The sequence below is a fragment of the Lingula anatina genome, chromosome 1, assembly GCF_051362555.1.
Source record: "Lingula anatina isolate TDL-2025a chromosome 1, LinAna3.0, whole genome shotgun sequence".
NCBI lineage: Eukaryota > Metazoa > Brachiopoda > Lingulata > Lingulida > Lingulidae > Lingula > Lingula anatina.
In genome coordinates this window covers 13,435,218-13,450,257 of record NC_141767.1, presented here as the reverse complement: position 1 = coordinate 13,450,257, position 15,040 = coordinate 13,435,218, and the positions used below count along the sequence as shown (strand labels likewise).

At 37.5% G+C, this 15,040-nt stretch overlaps 1 protein-coding gene across 4 annotated transcripts; it reads left to right on the top strand.

Moving 5' to 3' along the window:
- The first annotated feature begins 501 nt into the window (after positions 1-501).
- On the top strand, positions 502-13,094 carry LOC106171172 (neuronal acetylcholine receptor subunit alpha-7). Of its 4 annotated transcripts, none has more exons than XM_013551366.2 (9): positions 502-796; positions 5,013-5,158; positions 6,788-6,832; positions 7,013-7,122; positions 7,306-7,559; positions 8,044-8,241; positions 9,701-9,787; positions 11,265-11,374; positions 11,667-13,094. In XM_013551366.2, exons 1-9 carry the CDS (start codon positions 733-735, stop codon positions 12,120-12,122), a joined length of 1,470 nt encoding a protein of 489 aa, XP_013406820.1. In that variant the 5' UTR covers positions 502-732; the 3' UTR covers positions 12,123-13,094. The 4 variants fall into 4 exon arrangements, with proteins under 4 accessions (XP_013406820.1, XP_013406821.1, XP_086857007.1 ...); XM_013551367.2 differs by lacking the exon at positions 9,701-9,787 and adding an exon at positions 8,881-8,967; XM_087000881.1 differs by lacking the exon at positions 9,701-9,787.
- The last annotated feature ends 1,946 nt before the right edge of the window (positions 13,095-15,040 follow it).

Sequence of the window (15,040 nt, the reverse complement as noted above, 5' to 3'; positions counted from 1 at the left end):
CGATTTGGAAGGGATTACGAAAAAGAAAACAAGAAGCCATCTTTAGTCCTTAAAACTACAGGCAGTATTCAGGCGAATTCTATAGGTTCAGTAAATGTGACAATGTGACATCTCAAGATACACGACACCTATGTCACGCCTTCGTCCCCATGGATGTTTTGATTACATTGTATGCGTTGTTTATCGTTAATAGCCCGACAAAAGTGGTTTGTTTATAGTGTTAATCATCTCTTGAACCGCAGTTTAGCTCGATGACATCTGTACCTCCTCGGCGTTGTCGTATGTTTTTTTCGTCCCCTTTAAGTCTAACAATTGTTAATTCAGTATACATGAGCTCACAAAGAAGTCACATTAGCACTACTTTTTCACTTACCAAGTCTATTTGATAGCCTGTTTAATTTGATATGCATCAAAATGAATAACTTTTATTTGGAAAGTATCGCGTTTAGTTTATAATCATAACAGAACCCCCGCACGGACTACTTTTTCTCTCGGCAGCGCACACAAATCGTCTTGCGGTCAACTCAAGAGGGTAGAGTGAAAGGTACCTTTAGCTGTGTAAAGCGTGCTCGCCAGCGAACTTTTCACCAAGACCACTGACTAACCAGAGGGCGCCTTATCACAGACTGTCCTGCAATGTAATGATACAACAGAGCAGAAGATACCGGATTCTCCCTACTGGTTGACGTAGATTTGACTAGCCGAGCCTACTGAGAGTCTGCCTTGGAAATCATGGGGAATTCAACGAAGAGACTTTTCCTGTCTTTAGCCATGCTATTGACAGTGTTTTTTCAAGGTTGGTAAATTGTATTGATATTTACAGGTGATAATTGGCTTGAATTAGGAGAAAGTCGTGCTTTTTTATTCGTCCAACGTGAATAAACCTCTTTCCTGAGGTATGGATGGTAAGAAAAGAACGTTTAATAATATGTAACACATTGAGATGTCCCTATGCATCCAACTAAGTACATATTTAGATAACGCACACGAAGTTTGCATAACCGTTGAAAACGATTTGTATGTCTGTGGTGCTTATTGTGCGCAGAGGAACATTGTTGACCATGAGTGTTTGATTTGTATTTCATTTTCGCTTGTAAAATAGTTATTGAAAAAATTCGATGCATTGATTTCACTTAGTTTCATTAAACATAGAAATTAAAAATAAAAATATGTGCTCTTTGCCGATTCTTAGTTGACAAAGAGAAAAGCAAAAACTGGCTGACTGCTACAGATATATATATATAAAAGTTACAAAACAGAGATCTCCACCTTTCTTTAAAAAGTTATGATACAGCAAACATTCGCTGGGACCGCTTGTTGAAACTGCTTGTGTTTGCCCCCCACGGGTGCGGTAAGAAGTTCGTTTTGTAAAGTTTATGTCAACACTTGCACCAAGGAGTACAAGAGAACACACGGAAACTGTGGAAAGGTTGGGAATTGGCCCAGGTAAATGCCCAGTGGCAAGGTAGACCTTATCCGCTGGGATAACATGCTAGTCATATATTTTCACCTGTAAGAGTTCTGCATATACAGGTGTGGAAACCAAAAAATATTCATTTTGAGAATTTATAGACACCCAACGCATTGGCTATTAATAGGTGATGTCAAAAAGCCCACAATTGCTGGAATGGAAATATTTTCGTATTATGTAAGAAGAACAACTTCACTGGGTATTATGCTCATCGTCTTGTTGCTTTTAAGTAGCACAACTGTAAAACCACTACAAAAGAATACAAAATCGGGGAAATAATTGTGTTTGGTTTATTCCCCAACTTTGAGATTGTAGCATAACATTGGCGCTAAGGTGACGAGAGACAAAACAGGGAAAATTTAATTGTTACAACACAGGCGTATAAATAACGAGTTTTCTTACTCCTATGCTTCTACACAGTTCGCTGGTCGAGGCATGTTTTTCTTGTCTCATTAGATAAACACTCCATTGGGGCCCTTGTGTTTTTTCTCCAACTAACCAATTTAAAGTTTATTACAAGCTCATGAAAGGCCCACATTAAAATAAATATAATGGAATAAATGCGCTCCGTTAAAACCTAATGGGGTGGAATAGATGTATAGAACTCGACAATCGGTCCGCTGAGCCAATCCGTGATTTTCAACCTGATCGACAGCGATTATGGGGATAAGATTTACTTATTGTTAATGTAAACGACGATAGTCCGAATATTTCACAAAACTGAGCCCCCGGAGAAGGAGTAGCAATTCTATAGATCTAAGCCAAAAATAAACAAGACGTTTAAACATCTACGCAATAATATGGTATTGTATGGTGTCTCGAGACTTCTTAATTCTTTCTCTAAAAGGTAACTCTTATCAGCTCAATAACAATGCGAACCAACTGTCACTCGTTCAATGATAGAACTATATGGACCACCACTTGGAAGGAGTTCAGAACAATATTGCACGAGGGAAACCCTGATTATCACGGTCACATGACTGTTGCTTTCAAGGCGCATAAATCACACAGGATACTCCGAATTTCTGTGAACATTTATACTCACGAAGGATCTCTTTACTGATTATATATAGAGACCCGTGTTTGAGTTTTTATTTTTGTAGAAATGTATTGCTTCAAATAAAAAATGAAATTAAACAAAAGGAAATTCTTGAAATGAAGGTTGTGATTCCGGGATGAAAAATAGTTCTTTTTATTTGCAAATAGTATTTATTCTGGAGAACCATTGCATAGCCACGAACTTATAGACTCCCGCTCGTGCGTGCTAAACGGTAAAATGTATACAGCTACCGTTAACAAAGATTACAAACCATTAAAGGGACCCCTGACAGATACCAGTTTATTTTTCTAAAACACGCATATTTAGAGTGTTTGCGTGTAAAATATCACACTTGATAAGTACCTCTCACCTACAATTCGAAACAGGAGTTAGGTTACCTCAACTACCCATCTCCTTGTCCGTAAATGCTTCCTCGGGTCAGATACTGTGCTTTTTTATTGAAGTCAGCATGTGCACCGGGGTGATGCATAAGTTACCAAGAAATATCTTCTATAACAGCGGTAAGAATATGTAACCTCATCATGACCCTAGAGCGGGGGGATAGCGACTGCTTTTAGATTTCTTTTAAGTGCAGTGGGTTTGCAACTTGTCTCTGGCGAATTCTTCACAAATGACTCGGTGGAAAGAAGGTAGAAACTCCGCAGGGAGCTCAGGCATATGAGAGAAAGTATTTGCTGCTGCACCAATCTATTATTTCCCCACCACAAAATACTCATTTGTTTTCCATGTATTGTTGTAAAATTGTTAAGAAAATATTGACACGCAAAATTGGAAAAAAATTAGAAGAAGAAAAGCAAAGAAGAGGTTCTTAAGCACCATTGAGAGGGTGGGAAAGTAAACACTTTCCACATGAACACCTGTGCTTACCTGAGATAGATAGATATTTCTCTACGTGAAATGAAAAGTTCTGATTATGAGGTAAACGGACCCCGTATTTACTGTACGTAGGGGTATATTGCACAAAGGGTAACTATACTGGACGGATTTATGGTTTTCCTTTAAGTTTTACAATATTATTTACTATAATTTATTCAGAGAGGATATAAAAATTTGAATATTTGAAACTCTAGGAGGAAACACTGTTGCACGAGGAAATGCTTTCCGTTGTATGCATCACGCCGAGAAAAAATGATCAGGGGTCATCTCTGGCAATTGCTTTGTAAATGAAACCTCCATGCGCTCATTGCTAGAATGGACACATACACCAGTGGAGTAATGAGAGTTAGTTACCGTCTATTTCCAGTCTGTCTGTTCTCTTACTATTAGAGAGAAATGTCATAAGAGGTGCAGGAAAGGAAGTAGTTTTCGTTAATATTTGTCGAAGTTTTTAGGGCTGCTCGGTTTTGAGATATTATAAAAATACATATTCTGTTTCCCTGCCTTTTTGACCCGAAATGACCAAACACTGCAGGTATTTGTACAGATGCTAATATGTGTGGTCGATTAGCTTCGTCAGCTTCAGGTGGTAAACTAGAAATCGTTAGAATGCTGTAACAACGTCTGCTCGCTGATATAACGTGGAGTTGGCAGCATGAAAAACTCACGCAAATGACTAGGAATCCCTGACCGCCGTAATGGAGTTACCAGATCTAGGTCTAGGTTTACACATTAGATTATGTCTTTTAACAAACATCTGTCAATTTGTAGTTTGATGCTAGGGTGTCATAGTGAAAAAAGTTAAAGCTCGAATACTTCGAATACATGCCAACGTATCTGTCCTCTCTCTCTCTCTCTCTCTCTCTCTCTCTCTCGGGGAGGGGGGGGGCGGGTATGCGTATTTGAATGCCCAAATTATCACCCAGGATTGAATTCTTTTAGAATATATGCATGTTTTCATCCGAACCCCAGTGCAAATATATAAACGTTTTTATCATATGATTTTACACGTCTAACAGTCTCAGATATAAATTATCACATCTAATTGGTTGTTGTACGTCTGTAAGATACCTCGCTCTCTATTCATTCTAAATATATTCATGATACATGAACTCATATCGTCTGCTTTGCCAAGTGCAACCAAATGCTCCATAAAGAAAATCACTATGGCGGAACCGATATGTTAAGGCCAGCTGTGCATGTCTTAATGTCGCATGTTTCTAGAAGTCTACATATCTGTTATCCTGCAATATGATATACACCTGCCAGGTGTGCCCTCAGAAAGAAATACGTAGAACTCTGCCTTGTTACCAGACATAGCCGCAAAAATGGTACGCCAAATTGGCAACGTCAGTGGAACATTGCTAATTTTTTTACATATCTCCAGTTCATTTTTTCACACTTTCTAAAATGTTCGTGTGATATTGTATGAAAAGTGCTATTCATAAGAAAACTTTTCATTCAATGATTAAATGCATCATACCTGTGTTATCAGTGTGTTATCAATTGGTTATCTCCACTGAACACAACGCTATGTTATTTTGCAATGCTTTAATTGTCTGTATGGAAACCTACATTTTAATACTTAAAACGTTTACTTCTTAGAATCTCACCAAGGAAAGCATGAGAGGAGACTGCTTGACACGTTGTTTGTGGATCGAGCACACAATGTTCTAGAGCGACCCGTTGCCAATGAAAAAGACGTGCTGAACGTTACGTTCAGTCTTACACTACAGCAGATTCTGGATGTGGTAAGAGGTGTTATGTGTAAACAATTTTTTTTATCAAAGCTGGATTAAAATCCATTTGCATTTTCTGTAACCTAGAGCACGTTTTCAAATTTTCTAATATTTGTCTTGAACTTAGCAATAAATGTCAGACTACATGTACCAGAAGCCCCCACTGTTCACTGTTGCATTTTATGTATATAGTGGTCATATCGCACGGCGCCCATACGGCACTAACACGACGATACAAATTAACTCGACCGACTAAACTTTCAATTTCAATTTATAAAGAAATGTTTTCTAGAGTTACATAATCGATGTCAAGCTCACCGCGGATCAGTGCCGTCGACGCCTAGCATTGTGTAAGGATATATTAAAGCCATTTTTGAGAATGCGGTGTTCGTATACATTGCAATTATTATATTTTCATTACAAACTCAACCCTGTCCAAGCTATGTTAAAGCAATGAGTTTGGTGGACTATACTTGTATTCACAGCTGTATATTATCCACATAACGTAAGTAAGGAATTGGAAAATGGTCAGCCTACATACTATGTGAATGAGAAGCATAACGGGTGATCTACATCCGTAATTGACAGTTTTAAGCTTTGTTTAAATTAGAGGCCAAACTATTGAAAACAATAGGTCCATTTCTAGTGTGAATGATTTTCATTGACTTTAACCGTTTGGGTTTCATTTGTAGAGTACATAAAGAATATATAAGAAACAATCTAAAAATTTCATGAAAGCTGTTTGCTTACTGTGGTTAAAATTACGTGCTCTATGTGCCAGGTTTACAAAAGAACGTATGCGGTAGGCTGGTCTTAACTTTATTACCGAGGATTCTAGTCGCATTTGACCCAGGACAGTGAAGTTGCAGTGCACTTGAAATAGAATTTTTGGACTATTTTACAAAAAGTAAAAAAAAGGCTATTGTCTAAGTCAGAAGCTTGGTTTATTCTGTTAGATTACCACAGATTTATCCTAAAATAAAGTGCACCGAAATTTCGGATTGAATGCTTCACATGAAGTTTGGACCTGTGTTCTTTGGTGAAGCTCTGCCTGTATTGTACATATTACCACACGCACTGATACCTGGAAGGTGTTTTTACGCGGCTACTTAGTGCTCGTACGTGTAGATCTACATTCCAACTTAACCTTTTATAATTATCTTCACTAAGATTATCTTATCATCCCTTGCGGCCATTTAAAAAAGTAGTCATAAAAAGTGTTTTTCAAATTCACTCGTGCTAAACCGCATGCTAATTCTGTGTATGTTTGCATTGCGGAGCATAGGAAAATATCTTTCCATAAGATAAATATACTTCCTTTTGGTATCATCGTAACAAGTGTTTTTTAGTGAGCGCTAAGCTGTTTTAACAGGTTATTTCAGCCCTGGATCACTGTGGTATAAATACTTTTGTATTGGTTGTCGGTACACAAGGGTCGTAGGTTCATGTTCTTATAAACTGCCGCTGTACCATAAATAACCGAAAAATAACAATTCTTTTGATTTAAATTTTAAAGATAATAGCATGTTGTAAAATATTAATTGTAACAGTAAGGTCAAGGGTTTCCTTAAGTAACCAGCACTTTCTATGAAAGCATTCAGCCGATAGCGGGTCATTTGGTGTTCTGTGTTCTTTCTTCAGGATGAAAAGAATCAGATTATCCACACCAACATTTGGCTGGACATGGTGAGTAAAATGCACTAGAGAAAGAGCCATCAATGTCTTCTCATTGATTTTAATATTCTTTGCACAAAACCAGATATATTGGGATTTGTTTAACTGGCTTCAGTTGATTGTAAAGCAGTTTAAACAAACTACTTCTTGTGAACTTTACGATGATACATTTATATTCATTTCTTTTACCAGACATGGACAGATTACACATTTATTTGGAATGAAGCAGAATTTGGAAATATTTCTGCAATTCGAATACCCGCTGGCAAGTTATGGAAACCCGATGTTCTTCTGTACAACAGGTAGGCCTATTTGTCTTGAGACAATTATATAACGGTACCCATTAGAAAGTTCTTGTTCGACAACGTGTATAAGATATACTTACATGTCCGATAAGCAAACTAAATATAGTTTTGTGCACCTCTAGCAACTGTGTGAACCTGTAAATTTCAAAAAGACATCTATTTTATTTTCCTTTCTCCTAGTGCCAGCGAAGCCTTTGACGGAACCTACCACACGAACGTTGTGATCTACAGTAGTGGGTACATGAACTGGATCCCGCCCGGCATGTTCGGCAGCTCCTGCCACATTGACATTACGTGGTTCCCGTTCGACATGCAGTTCTGTAAACTGAAGTTTGGCACATGGTCTTATGATGGCTCTCAGGTGGACCTGGTTTTAAAGTCCGAAAAGGGCGATATATCGTCCTTCATCAAGAACGGCGAGTGGGATTTGTTAGGTAATCAGATTGAAATGGATGAACTTGTAAACAGCAGTTTACTTTTAAACGAGAACACAGTTGCCGTCATAATATTGTCGTACAATGTTAATTTTGTTTGTTTTTTTTTTATATATAAATCATCATTATTTTTCCCTTATAAAAGTCAGAAAAATAATGCACACGCATACATCTTCATGCTACTGTACAAAAAGTTATATTGCTTTACGTGGGCCATCTAATATTTTTAGCGAACCTAGGATTAGGTTTAAGAGTCAACTTGTATATCAAATATATATTGATTGCGTTGACCGACCTACTGTAATAGCTTATTTACATGTTTCTTTTAGCAGCATGGGTATCAGCACCTAAAATATAGAGACCCCAGCTTTCGATAGATGCACCGTACACCCAGGAATCATTTCTGTCTATCATCATTGTTCTAACACCAAACTTCATATTTTGTCCTTTTGGTACTTGAAGGAATGATATTTCATTCTTTCAGGTGTCACCGCCAAGCGTAATGAGATCTACTACGACTGCTGTCCAGACACCCCGTACGTGGATGTCACCTACACCATCAACATTAAGAGACGGACATTGTACTATGGCTTTAACCTCATCATTCCCTGTGTGCTGCTGTCGCTGCTCGCCATCCTGACGTTCATGTTGCCACCGGATGCAGGAGAGAAAGTATCACTTGGTGCGTAAGGAGAAAGATTTAGTTCGAATAAGTACATTTATAAAATAATGTTTTATCTTAGAATATATATTTCTTATCACCTTCTGTGACAATTCGTTAAATGAGAGTGACAATCCATCAAAATATGAACACTCGAGTCAAACGCATATTTACTGAAGAGTTAAAAAATCATATACATTTTTGTAGAATGTAGAAAGGTAGACGTTTGATTTTCTCAGACTTTTAAGTTATTCAATTTTTTGTTTTACTCTATATGGTTTTATTTTTTAATTTCAATTCCTTTGATAATAACTTAACCAAATATAATGCTCTTTATGTAATCTTTTCAAATGTTTAGTAGCTCTTTGCTGATATGTGAATCAATGTAGCTGCATTATTATATTTTTATTATGCATAACACGCATGAATGTATATGGGCTTCTGTTATGTAAATTTGAATTCTAGTTTGCATTTTAACGGCAAAAGGATCTATAATTGCATGTATATTTGCTGAATTAATATCAAATATCGATGCCGATTTCTTGCGTAGCCATGTATTTGTGGTCACGAACGAACCAACAGGTGATTCCTATACTCTCTGTTTTTTTATCAATGGTTACAATTTCCAGTTAAGAAACTTGCATGTGTTGAAATTTTCAGCTGTGACTATAATGCTGTCATTGACCGTGTTTTTGATGATCGTGGCGGACGTCTTACCACCGACGTCCGATGCGGTGCCTTTGATAGGTAGGGGGCAATTTGCTGTGACGTTGAGAGACCGTGTGTCGCACCACTGGACGCACGCGTTGGTTCATTGGCCGAGTTTGACGTAGTGTGTGGGTTGCAGTGCTTGTTACATTCTGCTTGCTTTGGTTTCAAATTGATTTCAAAATATAGTGGAAACCATCTGGTATTAGTCGTGCAATTATTCACACAGCGTGACTGCACCAAATAATCCCCAGATATAACCTACCGTTTTATATACTCATTTTCACCAATTTTCCATTCCTATGAAACATTTTCATGGCAGTGCTAAAATATGACACTTACTTTGTTTTACCCTGAAAGGTTGGCGAGAGGATTCTTAGTGGGAACCCCCGAAAGGGTCTGGTGATCCAGTCTCTGTCTCACGAACGTGTTGCAGTACTTGGCTTGCAGCAGTTGAACCAGCTGCAATGCAACTAGACGCTAATCGTCGATTAGTTTGTTTCAGCTCTCAGTATAAAATAACATGCACTCCGTTTTGTTTATGGTGACGTTATGAACGCCCTGCCCAAGGCTAGGAAGCAATAAGCGTAGTGACGTAATGCTGCAGTAGTAGGATTTCATCTTGCTCTTCTTTTTGTTTTTATGTATTCTAACATACTAATATTTCTTCCTATGGAAGAGGTAAGTGTAGACCTCCGACACCAGTGAGTATTTAGCCTGTAGGTGAAATATAACCAACGGCTTGTATATTCTTTTTGTTGCTTTATTTCAGCCGTCACTATTATGCTGTCACTGACAGTATTTTTAATGATCGTAGCAGATGTGTTACCGGAGACGTCTGATGCGGTGCCCCTGATAGGTAGGGTCTACCATATGTAGACGATGCGGCTATTGGCAGTTTCCTGTACGCTGAGTCCCTGTAGCTAATTTAATGGCATCTCTAACAGGCAGCTTCTTGTCCCATTAAAAATCTTTTCGTGCGCTTGGAATGTTATGGTGCTGCATTCCCCCTGCTGCTTACTTCATTGCTCTAACGATGATCTTTTTAAATAACCTGTTTTGTTTTGAATCAAATAAACTTTTTTAAAAAAACCTTTTCTGTAAAAATTGTAACATTCGATTTACTTTAGTCCCTTGGGTAGCACGACATTGCTGTATTTTTTTATCTGTTATATTAACTTTAAATAACTTTTCTTTGTTTGATACAAAACTTTTATCCATTGCTTATGTCATCGCTCGTGCATTTTCTTGCAGATTTTGTTATTTAGACGAAATCGTGCAAGTATTTTTCTCTTTTGTCTTTGTTGGTAATCAAAGCACTCATTTTTACTTCTCCGTAGTTATACTGTCCGTACAGTAATGGTTTTATTACCGATTATTCTCGAAAGATATTAAATTTAATGACGATTCCCTCTAACAGATATAGATTGCCAACACTGTTCGGAACTCAACGTTCATGATCGTGTTTATTTGATAACTAAACTATTTACGGCAGTTGAGGGACCCCAATTGTATAATTCTTTATTTGGATGCGAGAGTGGTTCAGACATACAGTAGCTGTTTGAGGTCCATTCACGATCCGTGCTGCATAGTCCCCGCCTACCTTGACCATTTAGTTGAGGACCGGCGATATTACTCTATTACTAATATGCTGTTTTTCTAATTGACATAATGTTTACTATTGTATATAATGATCTGTTCATTACTGTACTTTAATCCATATGCTTACTTATTGATACAGTATCTTTGAATTTCACAGCGTGAATGCTCATTTGTCTATCCTTTTTAACATGCATGCTCCCTCCTGAAGACCAGCGGTAAGGGTTCTTCTGCTTTTGAATGAAACATAATGGATCTATATAAAATATGAAGCGTTTTGAATTAATAGTGATTATTTTAACTTCATTATATTTTGCTCTTGTTTTGCCTTAAGAAGTTTGAATACATTAAGCGGATTGCATGATCATAGATTGATCCTTAAGAAATTATAGCGTTGTGCTAGATAGTTACAAAAGGTTTTGCAGTATTCAATATTTTAGTAAGATTTTGGCACATTGGTTCATTAATCTGTTGGAACTCAAATATTTATCATCAGTTCATGATTGCTTTAACGCTTGTTTTTATGATGCCACGTATATCATGATTTTACCTGTATTTTCCATTTCACTGAGGATTAATATGAAACATTTAAGGAACACTGATGAAAAGACATGAATGAAGCACGAAAACGCTTTTGCATATTAATTTAATCCCAAGTCGAAGTTTCATATTCATGTTGTATTTTTTATTTGCTCTGTGACAGATGGACCATGGCGTTTTCTCTCTTTACTTTCCAGTGATATACTTTGGAATGATACTTGCCCTGTGTTCCATGTCGGTGGTGTTTTCAGTTCTTGTGCTGAGTTATCACCATCGCGCAGACGACACACACGACATGCCAAGCTGGGTGAGGAAAATTCACGTAGTAAACTGATGTTACAAAATATGAAACATGATTACATAAAACTTAATAGGCTCGTGCAGCATTCAAACCTTTGATTTATAGTCTAGGTATACAAAATGTCAGTCATCAGTTATGACTCTATAGAAAATATTTAGCGAAAAAGTATTCTTTTATTTTATCTCAATATAGTGTTTTTTTTTTTATAAATGTTATTCAGTAACTGATATATGATACACCTTCAGACTGATTATTATAATTATATGGGTGACTAATTACTTGCTCAATGATGTTCTAGGTGAAATATGGTATATGTGAGTGGTTGGCATGGATCCTTTTCGTGTCACGCCCAGGTAAGGACCTGTCCAGAAAGGCCATCCTACAGCGTCAGAAGCTGCGCAAGATGGAGGAGAAGCAGCGAAATTCCCCCAGTCTACTCGCTAACGTTGCAGAGGTCGACGACTACCACAGAAATGGTCTTATGGGCGTCAAAGTGGACCGCGACACCCGTTCAAAAGAACACTTCAGCTCCGACAGCCATGCATGCTCCACTCGTAATGAACTCCGCAATATTTACAAAGAACTCAAAGTCATTACAGACAAGATGAAAGACGACGACTCGAGTTCGGTGGTTTCGTCTGATTGGAAGTTTGCGGCCCACGTGATCGACCGTTTGTGTCTCATAACTTTCAGCGCTGCTATAGTAATTTGTACTCTGGTTGTGTTGGCATCCACACCACATGGTATCATGTAACCGTGTTATGTTGCTGAACGTCACTCAAATGGTGACTGGTTGCCAAAGGGAACAGTGGTGCATGTATATATATATATATATATACACTTCCATCGGTTTAAATACGACCAGAATGTACGTGCTGCCCACTGCCGAACGAGGACAAAATGTTGACTCGTAGCATGACGTTTTCAGGTAGCAAAACATGTCTCTGATCTTCGTTCATGTGGACTTCACAGTTTTTGGTGGGTGGCGATAAATTGCGTCGTTTTCTCTTTTATGCACAACGATCTTAATCCAGTGAAACTCAGCAGACGATTGTGTTTGTCTATCAGTCTTGGAACACATCCTTTGATAAAACTGTAAAATAAACCAACCCGACTCCTTTTGTATATACACATTGTATAACCCTGCCATTCCAGTTCAATAACTGCCATTCCCCTTGTGTGGTTGCAAGCTTTCGATGTTGCAAATATTTTCAGCAAAATCAAAATCAAATGAATATCCAGCGATGCCAAAGAATACATGTGCTGATAACAAAGTGAGGGTGGATTTCTTTTTGTGTTTTATTGTGCACGGCTGCTCTGTATTATCTTGACTGTCGTGTATCTCCCTTTTGCAAAGTGAGTTTTAGCAATTTAAGATGGATTTGTCCATATGTCTCTATTGAAATTTTCTAACCTGACTATAATACTCACTCACGGTTGTGCTAATTCTGTAAAGCTAAGTGCACATGTGTATATTAATATATAAATATATGTCTTATGTATGCACGCGTGGTTAGTGTACTATTATGGAAGCAATCCATGACAATGTTTGACTGAGATTATTAATTAAACGAAAAATGCATTAAATATCTTTCGAGATCACAGTTTTGACTTTCGTATAGTCTAATTTGTACCAGTTGCATTAATAAATCAGTTGACCAAATGTTCATTAGTATAGAGGAATCACAATTCATTTCTTATAAAGAATAAAGAGATTTGTAGTGTCTTCTTTTTTTCTTCTTTTTTACTTTTAAGATTTTTTGTCGTGTACCAGAAAGTCACCCATGACAGAGAGTCCGCTTCCCATTACTTTGTGAGCCTCGCCCTAGATTTTGACCCACATAGGTCAGACTAACCCTAACCATTATAACCATATGGAAGGCGGACTTTCTGTTACACGGACCCTCAGTTTCGTGACACCAGGCTTACAATCTCTTGGAGAACGGTTCTGGTATGAACGGTGACTCATCTCGTGCTAAACGTTTAAATTGGTATAGGTTTTATTAATTAATGTTGTTTATTAAGATTAATAGAAAACAAAAAGAAAAATATTCGTGTGTAAATTCTGTCAGTTTTAATTCATTGTCGCACCGCACTCGCTCGTCTGCCATCATTTGTCCTCCAGATCCCGGGAAACCTTACTTGATTCATGTATTACCCAAAATCGCAAGATGTTATACTGTATGTTATCCATTCTCATGGTCTTTCCCAACTGTTCATTCATGAATATAATATTATCCTAGTCAAGTTATCTTCACTTGACTTTCACCATTGGAAAGGTTTGATAAAATCAGGGGTTGTTAATGCAATATTTTATTTTATTTTCCCCTTGTGAACTATCTACAGTACTTGTGAATTGAGGGGGACGAGGTTCAGGCTGGCGGTTTACAGTGTACATTATGGAAATCCTAAATGAGGTGTTATAATGTGTAGACAAGTGTTCATGTATAGATACATGTATAGGCCTATGTTTGCTCTTGTTATAACTTATTACCTTAACGTAATGTTTTTGATAAAAGCTCGGTGACTTATAGGTCCATGAAACCGGGTGGTTTATATTTTAATAAATGTATATTCACATGTCACTTTAATAAATAAACACTATCTATCCATCCATCCATCCATCTATCTATCTATCTATATGTGCGTTTGCAGATTGTATTTAATATATATATTGTATATATATATAGTCCTTCGTTTCCCCCCACTCACTTTCTTTTCTTAATTATGTGTTTGTGTTTGTGGAACGTCTAAAATGTAAAGGATTTTACAGGAGGCAAACATAATCATATTTATCCATAGCATTACCAATGGTGCGATTCTGAATTCTGGAAGAATAAAAATTTAGACCATGAAATTTAATGACACGAATAAAAATTTCTGTTTATTGTACAATGTTTCCAGTTCAACTAGCCATTCCGTAAACTTGATAAACAAAAATAAAAACTGCATCACAAAATAGAAACATCCAACACAGCAAGCTGCGTGTAAATGTCACATAACAGAACATACTCTGGGGTATATTTATCATACTAACGTAATTGCAAACACTTGATAAGGGGATCTAGTGTGGGTATTTTTAATTCTAGCAGGTTGTCTCCAAACATGCGCCACAAGACGTCCGTATCAGAGACTAAATCATTTCAACAGCGTCATGATTATTAGTTTCATTGGTATTTAACTGACATTTCAACAATATGTCAAGCGTTAGTGTCCAGGCGATAGCTCCCTGCCAGGATCTGAGCCACAGGTCAGACTAAGCGTCCAGACCAGACGCTGGCCGTATCCTCAGCTCTCCCACCTGTAGGCCGCTGCGGGGTTCATACGGCCCATGTTTACTATGATCACAAAGAGGTGGCAATCTTACATACGCAGATTTTATTGTATAACCTGTATTCTAAAAACAACAGAAAGGCAGCTGAATAGGCACATTTTGGAGTAGATAAATGTCTGCAAATGAAAAATAAAGTTCAGCTGTTAATAGCGCACTGTTAGCTTGTGCTGGAGCCCGCAGAAGAATTGCCAGTTGAATGATATGGATATTTGCTCAAAATTCGAATAATAAGAAGCGCCTATTATTGATCATCGACTATTATATTTTGATTAACGAATTAAACATTCGCTGATTAAGATAAATGCATTGCGCAGCTGTGGACATGAACAGACGCCAAG

Coding starts and splice junctions, on each gene's coding strand:
- LOC106171172 (XM_013551366.2), top strand. CDS start 733: ATGGGGAATTCAACGAAGAGACTTTTCCTGTCTTTAGCCATGCTATTG. Junction 7,560..8,043: donor CGGCGAGTGGGATTTGTTAG/GTAATCAGATTG, acceptor TCATTCTTTCAG/GTGTCACCGCCAAGCGTAAT. Junction 9,788..11,264: donor TGATGCGGTGCCCCTGATAG/GTAGGGTCTACC, acceptor TTTACTTTCCAG/TGATATACTTTGGAATGATA.